The following is a 25544-nucleotide window of genomic DNA, read 5'->3' on the forward strand; positions in this document are numbered from 1 at the left end:
CTCGAGAGTACCTGAGGGTCGCTTGTTGTTAGTAGATACAAATGGAAAATATAGGTTGGCTAATATATGCAGTGAGAATCAACTCGACAGCTTTTGAGTTATTTTTTTATTATATGAGGAGGACTTCTTAAACACACAATGCTAAAGGTACTTTCCTTTGACCATATTCAGTCAATAATGGCAAGGCAGAAGCTGGTCTGCTGAGTGTGTATATTCTTGTCTTGAATATTGTGAATTTTCTGTAGGTAGTAACAAGAAGATTTTTAAAAGAATAGAAAATTTCAGCTTCAGTGGCCTTAGCAATTGCAATCCCAAATTTTTTTCAATCCATCAGTCAGTGCTAAAATATATTCGAAAATGCACTCGCGTGACATTGTCTCAAATGATAAACCAGAGCAGAGTGGGCAACAAGGTGAGAAGCCATGAGTCATACCTGTATTTGGAATATTTATGATATCTTTATGAGCCCGCATCCTCTCTAGCCTAATATTGAAAGCCCACATTACTGCTCTCTTTTCGCGAAGTCTGATAGTCCAACTTCGTAGATGATCGTAACATTACGGATATTAGGTTTAGAGTTGAAGTTGACCTCATTACTGGTCATTTTTTTTTCACATTTTTTAATAAACCTGTCATAAATTATTTAGCTGTGCCGTTATATCTAATTTCAAGTATTTTAGACATTAGAAGTTCAGAAAAAAGAAAAAAGTTTGTGCGAGCGCAGCAAGGTTGTATATTAGGTGAGCTCAAAACATTTTTGAGTGAACTATTCCAGATCTTTCGTAATCAGTTTTGTTTTTTCCCACGTTAGCTTAGAAACAGTAATTTCTTTGCAGATTGCCATCATCCTCGTGATCCCCAGTAATTTGCTGCGATGCAGGGCCTAGAACTAATTTAGTTCTGCAATCGCCAGTTCATCTCATTGGAATCCTTCCTCTTTCATCTCGCCTCTCAGCTTTCTTTTTCCTCACAATATTAAGTGTTTGCAGGTGTGCTTTCCTGGATACAACATCCTCTCGGCAGTTTTTCATTGGTAGTTCCATCCTGATTCCTCTTCGTTATTTTCCTCTGTTCATTTTTCCTCCTAAACGCAGTTCTGGTCTTTCGTATCTCCAGTGTTAATCTTTCTCTTGTGATTCGGTAAACATTTTGTGTTTTTAGTCTTTTTATTATCGTGGCTTCTTGTATTTAGGTTTCTTAGTGTTTCTGTATTTTGATATGTGTCGGCAACGACAAAATCTCTCTCGCGTGATTTTTAATGACACCATTATAGTCACGTAAGAAAACATGTTCCATGGTATTTGCCCCATAATCAAATTATCATTTATTTCACTTGTTTGTCATTTGTGTACTAATCCCTGCCTTTCCCTCCTTCAGTACCTGGAGGCCGATCAACCAACGGAAGCCAAGTGTCAGACGTCCTAGGACCCGGGGCCTCCGCTGGTCGGATCCTGCCGCCCCTAGATCAGGACGGAGATGGCCCAACTTCCACGAACGATATCCTCACACAGCCTCCGGCGGCGGCGGCGGCGGCGCAGGCGCAGGAGCATGTGGTCTCTGCTCAGGCGGAAGACAGCAACACGACGCATCAAGGTAGTGCCATAACAGTCGACAGCACTGATTCCGATTCGCGCAGCCTCGTTAGATTTGATAGTGCCCGAAAGGCTCTTGGGGGCGTCTCCTTCAGAGAGCCCTTGTCTGCCCTTCCCCAACACGATGATGACGTCAGCTTCCTCTCAAGCGAGGGCGGGCTGATCGGGGCGGGGGCTCCGGAGAAAGGCCTAACCAAGGCGTTCGCTCAGTCCGGACCGAGGGACCCCAACCTGATGATGGAGAGTAGCTATAGCGAGGGAGTCCTTCGCGGACCTCCTGAAGGATTTCATATGACCTCCTCTGGGGCCCTTCGTGCCAATGATAACACAATGCCCTCTTCTCCCGAGGATGTCAATTTGATGTCACCCTTGGCATCGTTGCCATCTTCACCAACATCATCATCATTATTCCCTTCATCCTCATCTTCATCTAACGCCGGTGAAAATACCAGTTTGCTCAAAATGTCCCACCAAGGTTCATCTTCCCTCCTTCCAGGCCATCCTTCCACCATCCATAACACCTCTGCTGCAGACGGTCCCAAGAGCCTTGCTTCTGAGCCGCATGCCCCCCCAGACCACCATTCCTTGCCTAACAATCCTCCGCCCTACCCCCATCCCAACTACAACCCGTCCTTGACTGAATATGACGCTCTGGACACCCGCCAAGGAGCAAAGGACACTGCCCTTTTGTTTGACCAAGACAGCATGATGAGGTCCCAGTACCAGATGTACCCCGAAGGGTACGATGCCAATTATTACTCGGCATACCAGCACTATAAGCTTCCCGAGGAGATGATGATGGACGAGGCCATGCATCTCCGTCGCGCCCTCTACCACCATCCGCAGACGGGCAACGAGGCACCAGCAGGTAACTTGCATCATCCTCCTCCTCCTCCTCCTCACCATCATCCAATGGCCCCTCGAGTACGCGAGCTCCCGTCGAGATATGACCCCTACACCTTCCCCCGAAGGGGACCCGAGGTTCGCGCAGCCAGCCAAGAGCGCGAGCGTCCACCGCAAGGTCAAGCAGGTAACCTTAGTCCTAAAAGCAGGTGTGCATGGGGGAACCCCGACGTTCTTTAATGGCTAATGATGACGAGGTGGTAGAAGTACTACTCCATACACACACACACTCAGACTGAGAAGCCATTTCTTCCCGCTACCACCTCCTGGTCTTAGCTCTCTTCACACATCCTCCAGTCATTCCTGTCGCTGCATCACATCCCCGCAAACCAACCACCGATAGATATCAACGAGAATATCTACTGTAAAGACCTCCTGTACAGTACCTGGCCTTTTGGTTCTTTACCATGCTCCTGTGGATTGCATTACCTCGTCTTACCTTTTACTGCATAGTTTTAACAATGTGCCCTCAACTGCTCGAGTATGCCCTTTGTAACTGCTCTCTCTTCGATTTTGTTGCATGGTTACCCTGCCTTGATGGACTATGATCTAGAAATGAATGTGGTACGCTCCTTCAAACAGCATGCAGCAGCATCTATGGACCGTTGTACTGGAAAAGCCTGTATTTCAGAGCATCCTGTTGACAGGCGTAGGCTAAGGATAAGCATGTGTGTATACATTTCTCTTGATTTCCCCTTTTCCTTTATCCGTGTAGAATACGAACATGAACGAAATTGTTTTCGTATGGTGCACCCCAATCAAAGGGCTCAGCCATTTTATGTTCATGTTAGCGTTACCTGTAAGTGTTTGTTTTTACCATTTTTCCAAAACACTTGGGAATAGTAGACAGAGCCTCGAATATTTAAATTGTATTTGATAATGTTGATACTTTGTAGTTATGCAGGATTCTGGTGTCCTAGAACGAAATAAGAACAGCATGGGTGTGTGTGTGAGTGTGTGTGTGTGTGTGGAGAGAGAGAGAGAGAGAGAGAGAGAGAGAGAGAGAGAGAGAGAGAGAGAGAGAGTGAACGAGTGTGTGCGCGTGTGTTAAGCTTATTGTAAATCTATTCCTATAACAATTACCATAACTAATTTATAATGCAATCAAAAATAGCAGTTTTGTTATGTTTCGTGCTTATACTAATAGAACTGTTTTTACTTTTTACTAGAAAATACGATAGAGCAGTGCGTTTACTCATGTAAATTGATTCAGCGTCAGATATGATCGTTACGACGATTATGCAAATGTTATCTTACTTTTTCTAAGGTGATTACTTTGCAAAACAAGATTTCGAAGTGGAAACGTTTGTCTCTAGTGCAGAGCTCGAGATCGGAAACTTTTCAGAACCCTTCCCTCCCTTGGCGTTCACATGAAAATGTTTGAAGACTACAAAAGGAAACCAGATTGAGAAATCTCAAAACTAGATTACAAGATCAGAAACTGCAGAAGTTCTCCTGGAGACATTCAGCGAGGAAAAAAAGTTTCAAGATTTCAGACCCCTTTATCTAAGTAATTAACGTTAGGGTTAACTCTGATACATATAATTCATTTATAGCTTACCTGAGTCTGAAGGTTGAAAACAACCCGAATTCAACGAGACTTCTAGATCAGATGGGTTCATGAACTTGATGAGAGATCGGTGTTGTAAACGGTTCAAAACTCACCCCGTTTATCAAGGTCGAAAATATTTCAGAGGAAGAACTCGAATAAGGATTCCCCCGGGCAAGGACCTTTTGAGAGAATGTGTTTTTATTGGTTGACGTTACAAATGGGTACCGGTTTCTCTCTCTCTCTCTCTCTCTCTCTCTCTCTCTCTCTCTCTCTCTCTCTCTCTCTCTCTCTCTCTCTCTCTCTCTCTTTCCTAGAAGGTAACCCCCGGCTCTTCCAGGACCTGGCAAGGCAAGAAATAGGAAGAACCCATTTGTATACAAACGTAGTAACGCTTCGCATTAAGTAGCGTTTATTTTTGTAGGTCAGATGCCAAGAGGAAGATAATTGTAAGTTCATCATCACGAAGGAAGTTTGCAGGTAGTTTTTGGTCTGTTCCCTCTTTCGAGGTTAAAAAGTCATTCTAGGGTCAATCTGTTCAACGAAATCGGCTCGTAGGTCTTAGGCGCCGTGGAAAGCTGGTTTCTAGTCAAGTGTGTCAGTTGCCAAACTCCGGTAAAACCAGTATGTTTAAAATGGCGCAAGGAGGAACCGTGGAATGTCTGCGTAGGTATGAATTTCCGGGTGCAGGTTGCATCATATATGCCAAATACGGTTGTTGCAGGATCACGAGAAATACCAAGAAATCTTTAGAAGACTTTTAAGTAGTAAGTGCTCTAGATAGTGTTAGGGTTTATAATGAAGTTGCTGCCTCTCCTCTTACAGGGAAATCTTTTTATTGCGTAAAGTAGTTTTTTAACCATCTTTAAAAAAGTGATGATAAGTGTCATTACATTTTTGTGAAATACCATTGGTTATTCGCCACAGAAACTTCAAGTTTCTTTTTAAGACAGGGCCCATTTTCTCCCAAATAACTTATCCATAGAATGCTAATGGAACGGAGTCAGAATTCTTAGGAAGAAGAAGAAAAAAAAAAGAAAGGGCTCTGGGTATAATGGGGAGTGACGAAGCAGAGACCTTTGAATATTTCCGAGGGAAAGAGGTTCTTTGCGGTGTATCTTTTGATCTGTGAAGGGATGCTAACGGAGTTGGAAAAAGCCATCTCCCTTCCAAATGAGGAAAGGGGGTGGACCATTTTGCCTCCGTGGATTTTGGAGGTTTCGTATTTCATTTCCGTACGTCCTTAGAGCCACCTTTTGAAGTTGGATCAATATCTAGTTCACTTGGGTGCCCCGCGGAAGCACAAACACACGGACGCACCATGCCCGAGAGCACATTAGTCGAGCGAAGGTCGATTTTTTTTTTATACGTCGGGGTGACGTTCAAGAAGTGTGTAATCTTCGCATCGTCTAATTCGTGTACCGTTAATGCCCTTCCGAGCAGGCCTAACTGAAGATTGGCTCGAGGTCAATGTAAAACGGTCTTGAGGCTAAAGATCACAGTTCGTCCTCTCTCTCTCTCTCTCTCTCTCTCTCTCTCTCTCTCTCTCTCTCTCTCTCTCTCTCTCTCTCTCTCTCTCATCATTGCCACTGGTTGGAGTTTTTTCAATAAATGTGCTGATATGGTAACAAACCGTAAATTAACAATGCGCTGGGCCTTTCTATATTTTCAGTTACTTAATGAACGTGGTTTTAAATACCATAAAGTGGATGAAAAAGCACGTAAATTTAATTAATTTTGCTTACTAATATTCAACAAAGAAGTAATGTCTTAACTTGACACCTAGCGGTATGGCGAGGTGTGGAGTTCCACTTACTGTATGTAATTTTTATTGCAATATCCACTCTCTTTAGGTCTTCCTTAAAAAGAAAAAAAAAACCTGTTATGCCCTTTTATAAATGTGATACAGTGTTCATGTGTTGAACAAGCTTAAGTGGAAAGTCTGAGAACGAATTTCGAGGATCAAAAGTAATGCATTTCTCCGAGTTTTTATCTTTCCCGTCACGATCAAGGTTTTTAGTTTTCTGTAAAAAAATTATTGTGCCGGCTTTGTCTGTCCGTCCGCACTATTCTGTCCGCACTTTTTCTGTCCGCCCTCAGATCTTGAAAACTACCCAGGCTAGAGGGCTGCAAATTGGTATGTTGATCATCCAGCCTCCAATCATCAAACATACCAAATTGCAGCCCTCTAACCTCAGTAGTTTTTATTTTATTTAATGTTAAAGTTAGCCATAATTGTGTTTCTGGCAGCGATATAGGATAGGCCACCATGTTGCCGTGGTTAAAGTTTCATGGGCCTCGGCGCATACAATATTACACCGAGACCACCGAAAGATAGATCAGTTTTCGGTGGCCTTGATTATACGCAGTAGCACCTGTACGGAAAACTCGATTGCGCCGAAGAAACTTTTACTTGTTTTCGATAGCAGTGCATACATTGCGTACACATGCATGAAAATATGTATACAAGATAAGTCACCCAACACAGTGATACCTGTTTAATGGTAGAAAACCTCTGTCAAGGTGTTTACGATGCTGCCAAGTCATGATGGATTCGTTCTCATTTGGTCATTTCATATTTTCATTGGCGTTGATCAGAGTTGAATAATGATTAATATTCACTCGGAAATTTTGATAAATTTTACAAGTTTGCTGCTTTTTTCACGGTCAACATTATCATGTATCCCCGCTAGTGCTCCCGCTCATTTTGCTTAGAGATCATTAAGTGCGGAACAGTTATTGTCTTTGGTTTAACTACAGCTTGGAATGTTTAGTAATGTACTTTTTTATTCCCTTAGGATCTAAAAAGATATTGCACTTTGTTTTTTCTTTAGTTTTCATCATATTTGAAACTGGAATTTATCTCAGGTTGCAGCTTACAGGCTTCCTTAGAGCAAGAGCCCGTGCCAGCACAAGGCTGGTCTAATATAAGTTGCTATAAAGTCTGGAACTATTACCTTTTAAGATTCCAGATTGTGTGGAACTACATATACTTAATTATTCAGGAGCAAGGAAGTATTTTCTCTTCAGTTTTCCTGAAGTGTGAAACTTTTTCCTCCAACTGTGAAACTTTAATTTTTTCTGTCAAATCTGGAACTATTGTCTCTGTAGATTCCAGGTTGTGTGAGTCTGTTTAAAGTTCGTTTTCGTTGAACAAGGTGTATTTTCTCTTTAGTTTTCGTAAGTGAAGCTTTTTTTTCCTCTGTGAAACTGCTTTCTTTCCTCCGTATTCGTAAAGTTTGGAACTATGGTATCTTCATTTCCATAAAGTCTTGAACAGTTTTGTCTTTATGGATCACAAAGTCCAGAATCAATTCTCCTAACTTCACGTACGTCTGAAATTTTCCATGTAGCTTCCATAAAGTATGAAACAGTGATCTCTGCAATTCCATAATGCCTAGGAACTGTTTTAATTCTCGTAAAATCTAAGACAATTTCTCGTAGTTTTTTTTTCCAGATTCCATAACAGGTGAAACTTTCCCTTCCTTAGTATCATCAAGTGTGGAACTAAGATCTCTAATTGCATAAGGTTAGGAACTCTGATTTGTCTTGAATAACGTTGATAGGTCTTAAGACAATATTTAGTAGGCGCAATGAATTGTGGAACTGTATGTAGTAAGGAATCCGGAACAGCTGTTACGCATATACGCCTCGAAAGCCGACGAAGGCAAACGACGCAATGTAGTAAGGTAGAGGAGGTCGGGGTCGGATTGGAATGTAGGTAGAGAGAAAAAATTCAAAGAGAAAATCTTAATATGCGATCCCGTTACCTTGTGTACGTCGGATTAACTGGCGGAGTTTCGTTGCCTCTTGTGTATTTTCGCTTTAAAATTGATTATTTAGTATCGTGTTGATAGCTGGTGCTTTCTGACAGGTACTAGTGTATATTTTATCTCGTCGATAAATGTGGGATTGTTGGTCGAGGTCAGTAGCGCAGATATGAAGGTATATCTTTGTCTCGTCTTTGAGAACTCACTTGAGCCCACTTATAACATATGCCTTGATCGTGTATAGAAATTACTACTGTGCGTTAGAAACCTGTCTTGATTATCCAAAACTGGAATACGTGTTACGCCATTTGCATGGGCGCCTGCTGCTGTGGCAAAATAATACACGTGATATTAAGATTGTAGAGCCTTTTAACATTTTAATTATTTTATGTTTAGTTTTGACCGGTACAGGAGTACAGCCTGCTGTTGCCTTGCGATATAGGCTGTTTTTAAGGAGCTGACCATGTGGTCAGTAGCTGCATTGCTTTCTGCCTTTTTTCTCTCTCTCTTTTTTTGTGACCCCGTTTCTTTCGGTCACCTAACCTCCTCTACTGGTCAAACTTCTTAACTTGACCCAGGTCAAATAATTACCTTTCAGTTTATGATTATATATATATATATATATATATATATATATATATATATATATATATATATATATATATATATATATATATATATTTCAGTGTTCAAAATTATTTCACATTTCCTATTTTTCCCCCTCTTTGAACCAGCAGGCTATTTCTCCTACCTTACCACCCCCTCCTCCGTGTGTACCCCTCGGCCTTTCATCCGTTTCCTGGCGCATCACTTTTTGAAAGATCAGATTCAAACTTTAATGTTACTTGGCCACCCCCCCCCCCCACCAATATCTTCAGTTCCTGGGAATTTCCAATATCTGGTGCGCTCTCTTTCTTTCTCTCTCTTTTGGGGCTAACGCCATCCCTCTTTGATTTATGGCCATCTCTCTCTCTCTCTCTCTCTCTCTCTCTCTCTCTCTCTCTCTCTCTCTCTCTCTCTCTCTCTACTTACCCTGGTTTCCGTGTATGCTTTCTCGGACAAGGGAGGGAGGGGGGAGGGAGTCCTTACCCAAAGTAGCTGATCCAATAACGGATATTGATGGAAACTCGAATCTTAAGATCAGCCTCTCTCTCTCTCTCTCTCTCTCTCTCTCCATGACTTGTCTGATTACATAGTTTCTAATATGCAGGTTGATTGACTGATTTGTACTATCTGGCGTTGGTACTGCTTGAGGTCATCGAAAAGACGATGTCCCAATGTCGCCTTTAAAGCCTCATAAATATTTCAAGTAGGATGTCATTTGCGTAGTTTTGTCAATTCGAGTGTCAGGGAACTGGATACATTGTTTTGCGTAAAATTCTAATATCAAATGACAGATAAAAATTACGTCAGTTATTCTTCATTTAGCAGATTGTGACGTAATTCCTGATGGAGAATCACTAGAATTTTTGTCATTTTGTAATTAGGTTGCCTAACTGCGGCTTGGGATATTTTCATGCCGGAAGAAATTCCATAGAATTTTCATTATATTTTCTTAATGGACAAGTTACTTGTAAAATAATTTCGGACATCACAGTGATACCAAATCCTGAGGTAATTATTTTTGAAATTCATGGGTTGCCTGTGTCATAATTTAATTATATAATTATCAACAAACCCCTATAAGACATTTATTTTGTATGTTGAGTATCACGTAATTTCTAATATTGCTTGAAACCCTCATTGTAAATTTTTGAATGGTTGCCTCTGACAGTTTTTTATGTATTTTTTTATGCAGAAAATTCTGTTGACTTCTGTTGTTGGGCTGCATATGGAAGCATGTTCGTTTAATCCTTCATTGAGGCTTAGATTTTGTATTGACGTATTAACCTTGTCTACTGCCTTGTTCTCTATAGGATTAGATACTTACAATAGAAATCACTGAATGTATAGGAACTGTCCTACCTCTGCGTCTCTCTCCCCCAAGGCTTGTGCAAAAATCGGTTTCTCTTCATTTGGCTCTTGCTAAATCTCGCTTTCCTCGGATTATGTTAAATTCTCTCTCTCTCTCTCTCTCTCTCTCTCTCTCTCTCTCTCTCTCTCTCTCTCTCTCTCTCTCTCTCTCTCTCTCTCATATGTTGCATATGCAGTGTGTTCGTAGCACTGATAAAAATCTCCCGAAATCCATCCTTCTGCATTCCCCGTGATCCTTTGCTTTTTGCGGCTTCTACAGAACAAGTTTCGAGAGGAAGCGGAGAATCCTCAAAGGAGAATGAACGGACAGAATTCTAAACAGTTTGGCCCGGCCCGGAAGTAGACAGTTGAGTGGGACAGGAAGCAAGAGGAAAAATGATTCTCCCTCTGGGTTTTTTACTCTGGATCTGTGGACTGATTTCCGAAGTCGAGGCTTTGTTTCGTTGGTAATAATTGGTATTTGCTCTGCGGTGGACACTCCTCACGCAGCTTGAGAATGTATGTGTGTATGTGGCAGTGAGTGTGGGTGTTTGAGTTTGTTGTGCGTGTGTTGTGATTTGCGTATGCTTATGGAGATGTATGATGATACATAGAGCGATCAGTTGTGTAGTTTCATGAATGAAGCATCTATCCACCCACTGCAAGGTCCTGTGGTTAGATAAAATGTCCGAGACCGATATTGACTCGAGTGAAGTGACGACAAGATAACGATAAACCTGAACTGGTGGTGTTGTCCCACGCATAGTGATGGAATACAACTGTGAAGATGCAGTATTTATTGATACATGTTACGGATGGCCAGTGCGTGACTAATGGAAAATACATAATTTTGCAATGTAGTATTTAAAAAAACTGGTTTTCGTCACCGAGTACCATGTGAAGACGTCTTGTCAAGCTGAAGTTAATTTCCTTCTATCCATATGAGCTTTGAAATTTACTTGATGCTGATCTTATCCCTTCCAGATTAAGCTGTCCTTCATCGCATAATTTTTTGAGTCAGGATTGCCAGTCCCATTGGCTTCCGAATTAAAACGAAATATACATTACATTACATAACCATGGATTTTCCACTTTTGTGACGCGACTCTTGTGCTTCCAAGAAATCTTGGAACGAAGGAGAGCGTTGTTTGTTGTAAGAGGGATGAGGTAGAAGGAAAAAATGCTGCCATTTGAAAGTTCTTTCCTTCCACTGTATTAGATCAGCAGCGATACAAACATAAACGGAAAATGTTACGGGATGTTTTAAGGGCAAGAGCCGACGTCAGTAAAAGGCTAGCTTAATCTAAACAACCAAAGAAACTCCCTAAATCTTGAATGCTTATAACATTCCAACACTTGTAAGGGTTAAAATTGCCCAAAACATTCTCGTAGATTGTATTTTTGACAAAAGAATTTTGACACCGAAGAGAAGGGTCGTTTCATATTTGAAACACGATATCTTCAGTGATTAATTTCTCTCTCTCTCTCTCTCTCTCTCTCTCTCTCTCTCTCTCTCTCTCTCTCTCTCTCTCTCTCTCTCTCTCTCTCCAGTTTGCCCTTCACTTCAGTGATTGCACGCAGTAAAGCTCTACGAATGAGGCTTTAGGATAAACCTATCATGCAGAATGAAGGTTGGCTATTTGGAATGGAGGCAGACTTTCACTGTTGCCATGATGCTTGAATTTGCTATTTTGACGAGAGGATTGCAGAGAAGTGCTTTCGTATCTTGCCAAACATAAATTTTTAGTATGGTGAAATTGCGCAAGCAACCGATACGCCCCAAACTCACTCTCTCGTAAGCTCATAAAGTACTCATTATCTGAAAGACAGACAGAGGTCAATTGGAGTGAACGCCGAACCCAGGTCATGACTGTCGTCTTAAACAGAATCCTCTTCAGGAGCTTCAGTCCAAGAGTAAACGAATATTCACACAGGGCTCTTGAATACGATCCTTCTTGCGACTGGGAAAAAACTGTGTAAAAAGTTAACGGAGTTTTAAGCGTTGACAGCACCATGTTTACCGAAGACCGAAGTACGACGTTACAGGAAACTATAAAAAAGAGAAAACTCAGAAATCGATATTTCTTGAAGGATTAAAATTGACCCTTCTCCTTGATATACTGCTTTGACTATTTTTCCCTGACTATTTTGCCCATTTCAGTTTTATTTCTTTACCTCCTTCCATGCCTATTGTACTGTTTTCTTTTCAGATTCCTTTACTTCTTACCCTGACTGTTTTATTTTCCCTTTAGAATAATGCCTTCACCTCATCCCTTTACTGTTTTGCGATATTTTTCATTTTAAAAGTAGTTTAACTTCTTACTCTGTTTTCCTTTTAATTCCTTTATCTCATCTTTTGAAATCTTTTACTTCGTTCCTTGACTGCTGTATTTCTCCTTTCGATTTCCCAAAACTCATACCCTGACTATTTTGCCTTCCAGATTCGGTTATCTAATTCGCTGACTATTAATTATCCTTCCTGAATCCTTTGACCTCATACCCGGAATAAAATTCCCCTTTCTTCCCCTTAAACTCCCCTCTGTTAACGTTCCCATGTTTTGCGAACTTAACCAGGTGGCGGTGTATGCTGTAGTTTTAAGTTAAGGGAGCACTGATTTATGCAAGCTAATGTAGACTACAGTAGATATGTTTAGAATTGACTTTCTTTTCCCTACAGCATGCAACCCACCATTAATTTTTTATATGGTAAGTGATATGTCTTATACTATTACATGTTTACTATGTGGTGGATTACATATGTGGTGTTATGTGCTCTACATGTATTTCTGTTGTTATTCATTGCACAGTTGATGTTGCTAATGTTATGTGTATTATTAATTATAATTTGAACTTTTCAGAATGTGTTGAGAGAATTTTTATCTCAACTTTTTTTTTTTTATCTTGAAGATTTTTCTTTTACAGATTTTTATGAACCCAGCAGTGCTGTGTTTTTATGATTGTTCTTCAAGTCATTTGCATTACTTTTTTTTTTATTATTATCGTGAATGTTAAATTACAAGAACTGTCTATTTTAGCTGTGTGGTGATCATTGCATTCTCAGGAAATGTGGTTGGCCTGTGTAAAAAAAAAAAAAGTGAAGTAATCCAAAACCTTTGTAGGTCCTCCTCAGGTGATTGGTGTCATCCTCGCCTCTTTCCTTTGCCTTTTCTTTCCTTCCTTCCCTCCCTCCTTCCTTCCTTTCTCTCTTTCCCAGACTTGAATAATGAAATTCCTCCTGCCAACTTGAGTATTTCCTCTGCCACTCATTTTTTTCCTCTCCTGGCTGCCTGGGCGTTTCCTCCGCTTTGGTTCTTTTCCTGACCCTTTTTGGGTCGTTCCTGTTGGTGATGTTCTGGGATAAATGACACATATACGTACGTGCGTACACACACACCACACACTATATATATATATATATATATATATATATATATATATATATATATATATATATATATATATATATATATATATATGTATAGGGGTGTGTAGAGATTAATTTTATCCTTACGTCTTATTTCCACTGCTGGGATAGCTAATATATATATATATATATATATATATATATATATATATATATATATATATATATATATATATATATATATATATATATATATATGATCACATTTATTATATAATATATATGCTTGTACATATATATATGATATATAGATATATATATATATACATATATATACATACATATAATGTATATGTGTGTGCATGTGTGTGTAACGCATCTGCAGAGATTTACTTTCTCCACACGTCTTATTGCCACCGTTGGGGATGTCTTCATAAAGTGTTAGTCTGGCAGTTTTCGTCAGTTCTTTAGGATGTGGCCTTTTCCATCCTAGTTGCCATACACCACAGTCGGCTATCTCACAGGTTAAAATTTTCATTTCTTAGGTCATCGGAAGCATCGTGAAATTAGACGGAACAGAACTAAAATCCTCCGAGGGAATCGAACATTTACTTCTTGCTGCTGGGACTAATGACCTATATCGTGTGTGGGTTGTTTTACAGCTGAAAAAACAGGCGTCTGTTGTATTGGAATATACATTTCCATCTCGAGAATAAGGGAAATTTGTGCATTCTTCATGCAGCGCGAGTGACTGGTAGAATTCTTGCATTTGACACTATGATCATATTCTCTCAAAGTGAAGGGGATTTAAGTTCTTTCCTTATTTTGATGCCTTCGTTCGCATTATGTAATAGCTTTATTTCATCGTGATTCGTCCGCGTTCTGTGATAACGGAAGGGCCACCGTCTCATATGACAGCCTTTGACGTCATGTCGCCAAACTGGACACAAAGCAGCTAGTTTTGTTTCTATGTTCGTGGCATGAATGAAGTCAGGCATGTTTTGGTAGGCGCCTTCTCTCATACAAGAACATGCGTAATAACAATTTTACTCCGCCCATTTTCCACCTGGTTTTAGTGTGGCGAAAAATTCCAGTGACTCTTCGCAGTCGAATAACCTCATGAAAAAGGTTCTTGTGAGACGATTGAAAAGTGTGTAGATATATTTTTGTGTCAGTTTTAAGCTCACATGGCCGTTTTGGGGTTAGCAACTTCATCCCACGACTCGGATGCTTCGAAATCTGTAACATACTTAGGACACTGGTGTGATCGGCATATTGTAGCAGGTTGAGCGATTTTCAAATATAATTTGAAATTCGATTACAAGCGCCCATGACCCTCAAACCTAGACATAGGAATGCCAGATAACCTTAAACCATTCATTCATTTCTCAGAAGTAAAGATAAGATTAGGTATTTTTATACATATCCAGCAGTTCCGGTTCGTTGGTTATTTCAACGTATATTCGGTGTTGTGTGTATGTGTGTGTTGGTGGGGGATGATTTTCTTTCGGTTGGGTGGAGACTACATAGCCGACACTCCCCCCAACCACCTCCCATTCAGTTTTGACAATCTGATTTTCATTCGCGTTACCCCCAGCTGAGAGACCCATTACAGTCGAATTATCACCAGGTGATTCATTGATTGCAGGGCCTTATCACAATCGACTTACTAACAGATAAAATCACTAAGTCAGTAGAAGCTTAGCAGGCTTAACGGAGATCGATAAGAACATTATTATTATCATTATCATCATTATTATTGTTATTGTTATTATTATTATTATTACTATTATTAGTGTTGTTGTTGTTGTTATTTTTTTTCAGTATATGAAACCTGTTCACATGAAACAGTCATAAAGGGGCCATTGACTTGAAATTCAAGCTTCCAAAGAATGTTGGTTTCAACCTCCCTCCGCAGTCCCCGCACTGCAGCAGTAACCGATCATGATACAGAGCCAGTGATTTTTCATCGTCCTGGGGGAGACGCGAACCCGCGACACCTGAGTGGCATGCCACGACACTAACCACTGTACCGGCAGACTAGATATATAATGCTGTGCCTAGACATTATTCTCGAACCTGCATCATTTACCAGAGAACGGCCACAGCCGACGGTTCATTCCAAATGTATTTCCTCCTATTTGAAAATAAAGTTGCTTTGTTTCTGTTTTAAACGTCTCTTATTTTTATAATATTGGGATGTGACATAATCGAGCTGACATTTATTCTTCTCTCTGCTCAACTTCCTTGCTGCGCTGGAGGGTTTTTTTTTTTTTCCCCGCACTTGGGGGCTCCTTTCAAATCATGGCGCAGTGTTTAGTGGGTCACAAAAAGGTCAGATCCAGTCATGAGTTTCATGACCTCAACCGTTCAAGCAGTTGAGGTTTGTTAGCCTTGTGAAGTTGCTTGTTCCTCCTATGTCGATCTTTTTATGTTTTAGCAGTTGGTTAAAGATTAATGAAACTATGCTTTTATTAGATAAAGCTCTCCGTGTGCCAGCACCAACGGGTAATTCTTCCCCTTGTAGAGTGAAATTCGTGGAAAGCGAGTGTACGCTGGGTAAGGTTGAAATATTGAAAACGAGCGAGTGTGAATAGTGTCTTTCTTTACGTTAGGTCATGGTTGAGCAAGAATCGCTCTATGAATTTGCTTGTAGTGGGTGTATGCAGAACATTATATATATATATATATATATATATATATATATATATATATATATATATATATATATATATATATATATATATATATATATATATTATATATATATATATATATATATATATATATATTATATTATATTATATATATATATATATATATATATATTATATAGATTATATATATGTATGTATGTATGTATATATATGTATATGTATATATATACATATATAATATATATATATATATATATATATATATATATATATATATATATATAATATACATACATATAACTATATATATATATATATATATATATATATATATATATATATATATATATATATATATATATATATATATATATATATATATATATATATATATATATATATATATATATATAATGTTCTATGTACACCCACTACACGCAAATTCATAGAGCGATTCTTGCTCAACCATGACCTAACGTAAAGAAAGACACTATTCACAATCGCTCGTTTTCTTTCAATATTTCAACCTTACCCAGCGTACACTTGCTTTCCATGAATTTCACTCTACAAGGGGAAGAATTACCCGTTGGTGCTGGCGCATGGAGAGCTTTATCTAATAAAGGCATAGTTTCATGAATCTTTAACCAACTGCTAAAACATAAAAATATATATATGCCGCCGTGGTGGCGCAGTGGCATGATTCTCGGCTATCAGTCGAGAGGGCCAGGATTCAAATTGCGCCACTGCAAAAATCCGTCAGCCCGTCAACCTAGCGGTCCGAAAAAAACCCAGAGGCACACTAGGAGAATAGGGACCAGCCCTCCGGCTGGGAAGTTAAACAGTGGGCCTAGTGCCACACTGGCCATGTGTCACAGGCATTGGGACCTGCCCCCCACTGGCTGTCAGCCTAAGAAACAGGAGATCAGCGCCTGCCCTATAAGTCTACAGAGGCCCAGGGGGATTTTAACCAATATATATATATATACAAATGTGTATACATTTATTTATTTGATCATTTTGAAGGGAAAGTTGCCTGCAAGATCAGGATTTCGAAGAGGGGAAAGTTTCTCGCAATGTCACCCTTTCTAAATTAGTAGGAGGAAAGTTATACGCAAGACCAGCCTTTTGAAAATGGAAAGTTACATACTGTGCCAACCCATTTTAGAGGGAAAGTTACACGAGGTCAGCTTTTTCAAAGGGGAGAGTTACACAAAGCCAGCCTTTTCAAAGAGGAAAGTTAGCAAAAGTCAGCTTTTTCAAGTAGAAAGTTAGTTGCAAGACCAGCCTTTTGAAGAGGAAAAGTTGCAAGCCGCTCGCAGCTTTCGAAGAAGTAAAACTGCAAATACATCAGAACGAGAATGTCACAGCTGGAAATTGTAGTGGGTGGAATCGCGCTGTTGACAAAAATAGGTTGAAGACTTGGTAGACTTAAATGAGAATCAGTAGTCCTGCTTTCTTATCAAGGAGATGGAATGTGGCCAGAGCTTTGTAACAGAATTCTAACTGAATAATTTCTTATTGGACAGCTGATACATATGCATACAGACTTGAATCATTTTGTAGTAAGATGAAAGACAGCTGTCACCCCAAAGATCCTAAGAGATGCCTTCATTAACTTTTATCTTGTAGCTTGCCTCCTAATTTTAATCCTCTTCGAATAATGATCAATTCCAAAGACGCACAGTTTACAAACAGAAAATTAAGAAACGTAACCAGAGCTAGTCTGCTACTTTTAATGTAACAGAAGCCGTTCGAAGAATGCATGTAAAAAATGAAATGACCCATAATGGTACTTCATGAACCCTTTTGGGGCGACCACAGCTGCCTATATCACCCACTTGACCGAGAGGCGAACCTGATTAACCGGTATGCTGACCAGTTACGGAGGGGCACGAGGAACATCTGCTAAACAATCTGATCTCGTTCGGGACTGCTCCCCCCCCCCCATCCGTCTCCATGTGTGGGCATGGTACGAGGGGGGCCCTAAGCTGCTGCTCCTGTCTGTGACTCCTACTCGATCCTCTTTCTTCAACCAGTTGTCTATCGGATTTCAGAAGCTGCAAGGCGATCCGGCCGAGTCCCCCTCGGGGGCTCGATTTGTTTGGATGTTGGCTTCGGATCCAGAGAGCATTTTGAACCTGTCGTGAAATATCCATCTTATATTTTATTGTCTTATTTATTGTGTTCTGTTTTCTTTTGCATGACGATATAGATTTTAACGAACCTCGGCTAAATGGGTTATTTAATAATGCCACTAGCTATGGTTGTACAGTCTGTGGTTTTAATAATGGTTAAACTTCCAGTAACATGAAATTTAATGAACTTTCCCCAGACGAGTCTCGTTAGAATGGAAAGATGCACAAAAAAATTTCAACGTCTTAAGTATTTAAAAAAAAAAAAAAAAGGAACCTGCCATCGGAGTCATATGCGCTCTCTCTCTCTCTCTCTCTCTCTCTCTCTCTCTCTCTCTCTCTCTCTCTCTCTCTACTTTCACTTCAGAAGCGCGTGGATGCTTAGTACCCAAGGCCATAGACGATGTCTTTTTTTGCAGGTTCAGACATTTTTCTAGATGAATCTCATGTAGATTAAAAAAAAAAAAAAAAAAAGAGAGATATCGTTCTAATTTCTATTGGAGTTTTAATGCTTCTGTAAGCGTTCAACAATATTTTTTTAACCTCATTCGCCAGATTGTGCCTTTGATCATTTCCTGTTTTCAGGGCGAGTTTCGGTTTTAGATTAAGCTTCCTCTGTGTTGCCCCACCATATTAACATTTATGCTGCATCAGCTCGTTGCACGAAAAGTTAAAAAATGATGAATATGTACAAAGAAAAATTGCCGAGCATGGCTTTTGACACACTTAGAGAGTCATTCGTGTACGAGGATGCCTCTCCGAGAAAAATGCTCACTGTCAAGAGTACAAGTACAGCTCAGAGTAGCCGAGACAAAAAAAAAAAAAAAATTAACTGGTTTCGACATTACGTCCAGAGATGTCATTCTACTTTCTGTTGGATTTTTCCTGTGGACTCCATTCGGCCTTGACCTAAATTCGTGCTGCAGGATACTGCAATATTTTCGTCCCTGGAATGATTCTCTATGGGTTTTCCTCCTTTGACACTTTCGCTCAAGCGCTGCCTCTGAATTTGTCTAGGGATTTTCCTCCTTTTGAAATTTTCTCCTGAGATTTTCCTCGTCAGCAGACACCGGTCACTTTCTCGTCGCTTTACGTTTATATAAGGAAGCTGCTTAGATTTTGCTCTTCAGTATTCACTGTGGCAAGGAAAGGAGGAGCATATTAGTCGGGCCATGTTCCTTCCAAGAGCACCGAGCCCGTAACGTGCGTGTCACCAGCTATGAGAGCATAACACGGTATTTTGTTGCTGTGAAAACGGACGTTTATTGATTTATAGATTTTTCTATTTTTTTTATCTCGGTACTGAGTAACTTAAAGGTTCTAGTGCCAGGTCATCAGACCAGACTTCATAAATCAGATCTATATATAATCTGAGATCGAAGCCAGTCGTGACGTTTCAGATAGTTTTATGATACACTGTGAAGTTAGATTTAGATTTTCCGAACATCCAGCGTGAAACTATTGATCAACTCGCTCTATTTTGGTTTTACAGTAATTGTTCCCAGAAGTGCAGTTATTGTAACGGTGCGTCCAAAAAGTCGCATGAGATAAGTCTGAAGAGCTCAGGTGTTTGGCCTTTGTAAGGAGAGAGAGAGAGAGAGAGAGAGAAAATACAGGTTCTGTTTGAATATGCTTCCTTATGTGATGGCATCGTCATCTTAATTGAAGGCAGGAACTCAGAACAACTACCTGAGGTCCGAGCTGGAAATTAATTGCATGCAATCTTTTTCAATTATAATTTTTAAGGTTTTTCTACTATTCTCAGTATTATTACTGTCATTACCATAATTATGAATACTATTTTTTATACTTCTTCAGCAACTGTGTGGGGATTGCCGATTTATCATTTTGTATCATGCCATCTCGTGTATCTAGATTGTGTATGTTATTGTCTCTACTTTGTATATTCCATGTACAGTATATGGCCTTCAGCTGAAATAAAATTTATTATTATTATTATTATTATTATTATTATTATTATTATTATTATTATTAAAAATTTATTATTATTATTATTATTATTATTATTATTATTATTATTATTATTATTATTATTATTATTATTATTATATGTTTTTCACGAGATCTTTGGCATAAAGAACGTTTCCAGACAACATACAGGCCGTACCAAAATCAAGATAATCGTTTTCAGGAGATAGGTTTCCATGAGCTGTGTGGAAAGTTTCCAAAATAGGAAGCGTTTCACTTTCAAGTATAGAAACTTTTCAAGGAGAGAAGGAAAACTTTACGTTACGAGGAGACAGGGGGAACGTTTATGAGTAAAAAAAAATCTCCAGGAAACAATTAAAGTTTTCCAGAGGACCTAAAGTAGAACGCTATTAAAAGGCAAGTGAAAAAGGTCTCGACAGTGGTTCTCATGCAGGGTGGAATCTCAGAGTTTCAGGGGGAAATTGTGACCACAGATCGGCAGGCTCAAACTGGCTCTAGGACCACACAAAACGCAGAGTGCATCGGTCCGCAGTGCTGAGAGGTCACGCTGGGCTTTCTCTCTGCTAGCTTGTGTGTGTTTGTGTTAACATTTTGTTGCATATTATTTGGAATGCACCCTTTGAGGCAGACATTTTATGGAAAGGAGGGGGAATGTCATTCTGGCATATGGTGAAGGGTTGCCTGAGCCAAAAAAAAGTTGAGAACCACTGGTTACTAGGAGACGGGTGAAACATATCCAGAGGACTCTTCAAGTGGAGAGATACTTGGAGAATGATGGAACAATCTCAGAAGGCCAAGTAGAACGTTACCAAGAAGCACAAGACATGTTTCCAGAACACTCGTTGAGTAGAACGTTAACAGGAGACGGGCGGGGCAATTTTCAGGTCATCAAGGATTTAGTATCTGGTAATAGACATAAGAGAAGGGCACGAAACGGTCTTTCCATGAACTGGTGATATTTAAATGTCGCATCTCGCATTCATCGAAAATCATCTTCGTCGCCAACAAGACTTCATTCAACTTTTCATAAGAACTAATTAGGTCATGAAACAAATTCGTGACAATTAATTTGATTCTCTCTCTCTCTCTCTCTCTCTCTCTCTCTCTCTCTCTCTCTCTCTCTCTCTCTCTCTCTCTCTCTCTCTCTCCTGGATGTCACAAAGAGATGATTACATTGAGGAAAGTTATGCCGACGAATGGAAAACTTACCTCATCAAATTATGTTTGGTTTTCGAAATTCCCATAAGAGCTCAAAGAGATCTTGTTAAGGGATATGGCAGTAAGTTTCTTCTTCTGGGAAGGCAGATGTGTATGATTGTCGTGCACGTTTCCTTGCTTTTCGAAGAAATTAGCAGATACCTTATATACCTCACGAGATTGAGAAACGAATATCGTATTCGAATTGAGACCGATTATTAAAAATACCTTGATACTACTTTGTAGAGCCATGCATCACGACCATAGTTTTTGTGAACGATAGTGCTGTTTGTGTTTGCAGTTTTTGCCTTGGATATTTTTTTTTTATTTTTCTTCCATTTCAAAAATGTCAAAATTAGTATTGGATTCTGTGGTATCTAAAACAATTAAATAACCTTGTTTGGTTGTTACATATACATTTTCTACTTATTTCGAACATGGACACTACCGCGCGCAGTGGCACGTACAGAAATGTACCCACAAACAATTAATTATTATTTTAAAGGCCTTCCCGATGTAACCGCCTTGCTTCTAGCTGCCTCTGTTGTAATTACAAGTTGTCAGGTTTCGTTATAATGGCCGCTAACGACCTTTGTGGTGTCACTTAATGAGACTCAGACTTGCGTCTTCATTTGCGCAATTTGCATCCAAGTGCGTCGTTGACAGCTCCTCTGTTTATTTAAAGTTGCACCAGGGGAGGACTGATAAGTTCACCTGCAAACTTGGTCGACTTTCAGGACCCTATTTTAGCCCACCGCCTCCTACGTAGACCAGGCTGCAGAGGCTCGTTCCAAGCATTGGACCAAGTTGCATTGCCGCCTTCTCCTTATTTTTATATTCGCGTGTGCTTTAAAATTATTTTACCCCAATGAATTGTAACACCTTGGGAGCTATGACCCTCTCTCTCTCTCTCTCTCTCTCTCTCTCTCTCTCTCTCTCTCTCTCTCTCTCTCTCAATAGCCACTGGAAGCTAAAATGCGGAAATAAAGGCATTATTATTATTATTATTATTATTATTATTATTATTATTATTATTATCTCTCTCTCTCTCTCTCTCTCTCTCTCTCTCTCTCTCTCTCTCTCTCTCTCTCTCTCTCTCCATAGCATCCGTTTGAATCAATTGTTGATGGCAGTGAAGCATAAAGATTTCAAGCAATAAGTTAAACTGTACCGAAATTAAGAATAGCACAAATGTTTAGATTTTATCAAACTCACTCCGTTGATAGGCTATCATTTATTGAACCATAAGTGCTCCTAGAATTATGGCACGTGTAACTAGAGTTGATAGGGGGAAGACAGGCTAATGGATGATGATGAGTTTTTCACGTGCGAGGCTTCTTAAGCCTTATCGGTGAAACATAATGCTCAAACTTCCATGTCGTCAAAGTTTCCTTTATTTCTGATAATAAAAGATTGTAAAAATAAAGAGGTAGGTTTTTTGGTTATTACATATACAGTAATATGTAATATATATATATATATATATATATATATATATATATATATATATATATATATATATATATATATATATATATATATATATCCACTACGATTAGTTTGTATGAGAAAAGGATAGACAGTGATTACTACAACCCTCTTTTAATTGCAGAATCACGTATAAATCAACTTGCGGAAAAATACCACAAGATTAGGCTCTTCATACACAGAGGCTCATCAGTAGAACGTCAAACCACCTTTTACACACCGTACCATTCACATATAATATATATAATATATATAATATATATAATATATACATATATATAATATAATATATATATATATATATATATATATATATATATATATATATATATATATATATATATTATATTATATATGTATATGCATGTATAATATATATATATATATATATATATATATATATATATATATATATATATATATATATATATATATATATATATATATATATATAGATAGATAGCGGACTTTCCAATATTGCTGTACCCGTTTGTCAGAAGGTGTTACAGAGCATTGGGATAAAATTCTCATCCTAAAATAGGCGCAGATAAGCCTAAGGTGAACCTGAGCGATCCCTTAATAGAATCACGGCTAGTCATAACGTTTTGGGTTCGAGACTTAGCAACCCAACTGTAAATCGCAGAGAAAAGGGGAAAATGTCACCTAATGGAATATTGCTCTCTCGCGGAGGATTGATTTTGTGGTCAATCAGCGTCGGCGTAATTAGTTCAGGACCTTATCAGGAAGTTCGCTTAATTAGTATCGAAGTGGATCCAACTGGATGGCTTTATTCTTCCAGGAAATTGGAAGACGGGTGGCTGGAACTCTCAGGGGTAGTGTACCCCCCCCCCCACCTTCCCCCCACTCGGGAAGGATGGCTGGGTAATACCCCATCTCCGCCACTGAATCGTGTAACTTGTAGCTTTTCTTTTGATCAAGTTTTAGTAACAATACTTCTGAAACTTCGTTAATTAGGAATGTTGTTTCGGCGGAAAAGGCGGTTGTTTTTAGTTGTTCTCGTGTGCTGGCGTGTTTGTGTACATTCGAAGCTTATACTTTTGCCTGTGTAGTAATTTTGTATTTTTTCTGCTTAATAACTCCATTTTGTATATGTTGATTAAAACAACTTATTCTAATTGGCTAGCTATTGTATTTGTGCAGTTTCGTTTAACTCAGTTGTTATATTTTATTTCTGTATTAGTTACTGTAATTCAGCTGGCTAAAAGCAAATTGTGTTCTAGTGATGGATACAATTCGATTGAAATTTCGAGCTATGAAAAAGAAAATATCTTGATCTAAGACAAAAGTATCTATAAATATTTGTTGGTCGACAGTGATATTCCATGGAGTGACATTGCACCGCTGGTCTCACTATCTCTAATATGACTCAATGTTTCGTCTTGGATGGGTAACCAGCCAGAGACTGTCAACCACTGTTGACACGTAAACAACTTTTTTATGAGTCGGTTGAGGATGGCAGTAAGTCACATAAATCCCAAAAGTCAAACAAGGACTTGATATCAATAATACTGGTATGCTTGTGCGTGTAGACTTAATATAAGGTTTCACCGAGCTTTTGGACTCATAGTTGGTATCACCGAGCGTGTGCTCTTTTTACAAGCAAGCAGTAGCCTCCAGTAAGGCGTAAAAAACTCTCCAATGAGGGATGCACAAGAGAAGATTAGTCTTCGACATCAGATCCAAGGCCAACATGTTGAAATTTCGGTTTGGTTTGTGGTCCCTCTTCGGCTTGGGTTCGGTCGAGATGGAGGGTGGTTTGTCCACATTGGTCTGTCTTTTGGGGGTCTTGGTTCGCTAGAAAAATTGTTGGTGGTCTACGTGACATCTTGCATTTGTAATATGGGGGAGTCGCTTGCACTGGTTCATAATTAAGTACGTTGCCAGTTGTTCGTTGGTTGATTGTCTACAAGACTACAGTTTGGGATTTTGTTTGAAGTTGCTTTTTTAATCGGCATACTTCTGGGCGATGTAATAAGCGTCTGTCCCCTTCTCCACCAACCATCCAATACCCCCTGCCCCTTAAATGACAATGTCGACTAAGTTTCTTGGCATCAAAGAAACTGGTCAGTGTATATGTTTATAAACTTTGTATTCCGCGCATGGCGTTGTAACGTGAGCATGGCAATGAATTATATTTCAGAAAATGTAGACACGTCATACTTTCATATTTTAATATAGGAGTGGCGGGGTGCATAGGAAATGGACGTAATTATGATACCGTCAGTTTTTATAACTATTGCTTTACTTGCTGTCAACCCACTCTATAAAAAAACTGAGTCGATTCAAAGTAACAAAAAAAAAAAAAAAATCTTGTCCAGCATACAGTATTCGTTGCTTGTTCTTTTTTCTCTGAGATTCCTTCATCAACCTACTTACCTGCTCCTGACCACGCCCACCTCCCACACGCACAATTCCTTTACTGTCACTAGACACGGGAAGAGAGAGCGAGGATATGTGGATATTGGGGCTAGGTCCATATTGTTATTTTGTTGTAACTATACAGTGAAAATAAAATAGTAAGTTATTCAGTGGAGATTTGGTACATCTAGTCTTTCGTGCTTATCGTGCTAGTGCTTCGTATATTCCTTTTACTGTCGTATACGGAGGAGTAAAGGACAGAGAGAGAGAGAGAGAGGGAGGTTGGTGGGAGCGGTGGCTTGTCCATTTTGCTTTTCTCAACGTTATTCATATACCAGATTTTCGTTCATAGGTAATGCGCATCTTCCGATATGGTATTGTAATTCTGATCTATAAAAAATGCCTTGTCACTTGCATCATTATGTTCATATTATTGTAGTGGAATATTTCCCACACGACTGACGTAGCAGTCAGAAAACTCCGTGAAATGATCTCTAAAGGCTCCTCCGGTATTCAAATATTTTTTAAACCGCTGGCAAGATAATGTGCAAGTTTAAAAGAATTTTCTTCGGAAAGTGTTTATCTTTCCGTGCATATGCATCGAATTTTT

The 25544-nt window shown here is 39.2% G+C and overlaps 1 protein-coding gene across 2 annotated transcripts in view; it reads left to right on the top strand.

Annotated features, from left to right (window-relative positions):
* The window catches only part of LOC136838659 (uncharacterized), a 178124-nt gene that overhangs the window by 141608 nt on the left and 10972 nt on the right, over positions 1-25544 (top strand). For both annotated transcript variants that reach the window (XM_067104121.1, XM_067104037.1), the window contains exon 3: positions 1378-2622. In XM_067104121.1, coding sequence (XP_066960222.1) covers positions 1378-2622 — 1245 coding nt within the window. The remainder of the gene's footprint in view (positions 1-1377; positions 2623-25544) is intronic.

Source organism: Macrobrachium rosenbergii, chromosome 1 (genome assembly GCF_040412425.1).
Source record: "Macrobrachium rosenbergii isolate ZJJX-2024 chromosome 1, ASM4041242v1, whole genome shotgun sequence".
Taxonomy (NCBI): domain Eukaryota; kingdom Metazoa; phylum Arthropoda; class Malacostraca; order Decapoda; family Palaemonidae; genus Macrobrachium; species Macrobrachium rosenbergii.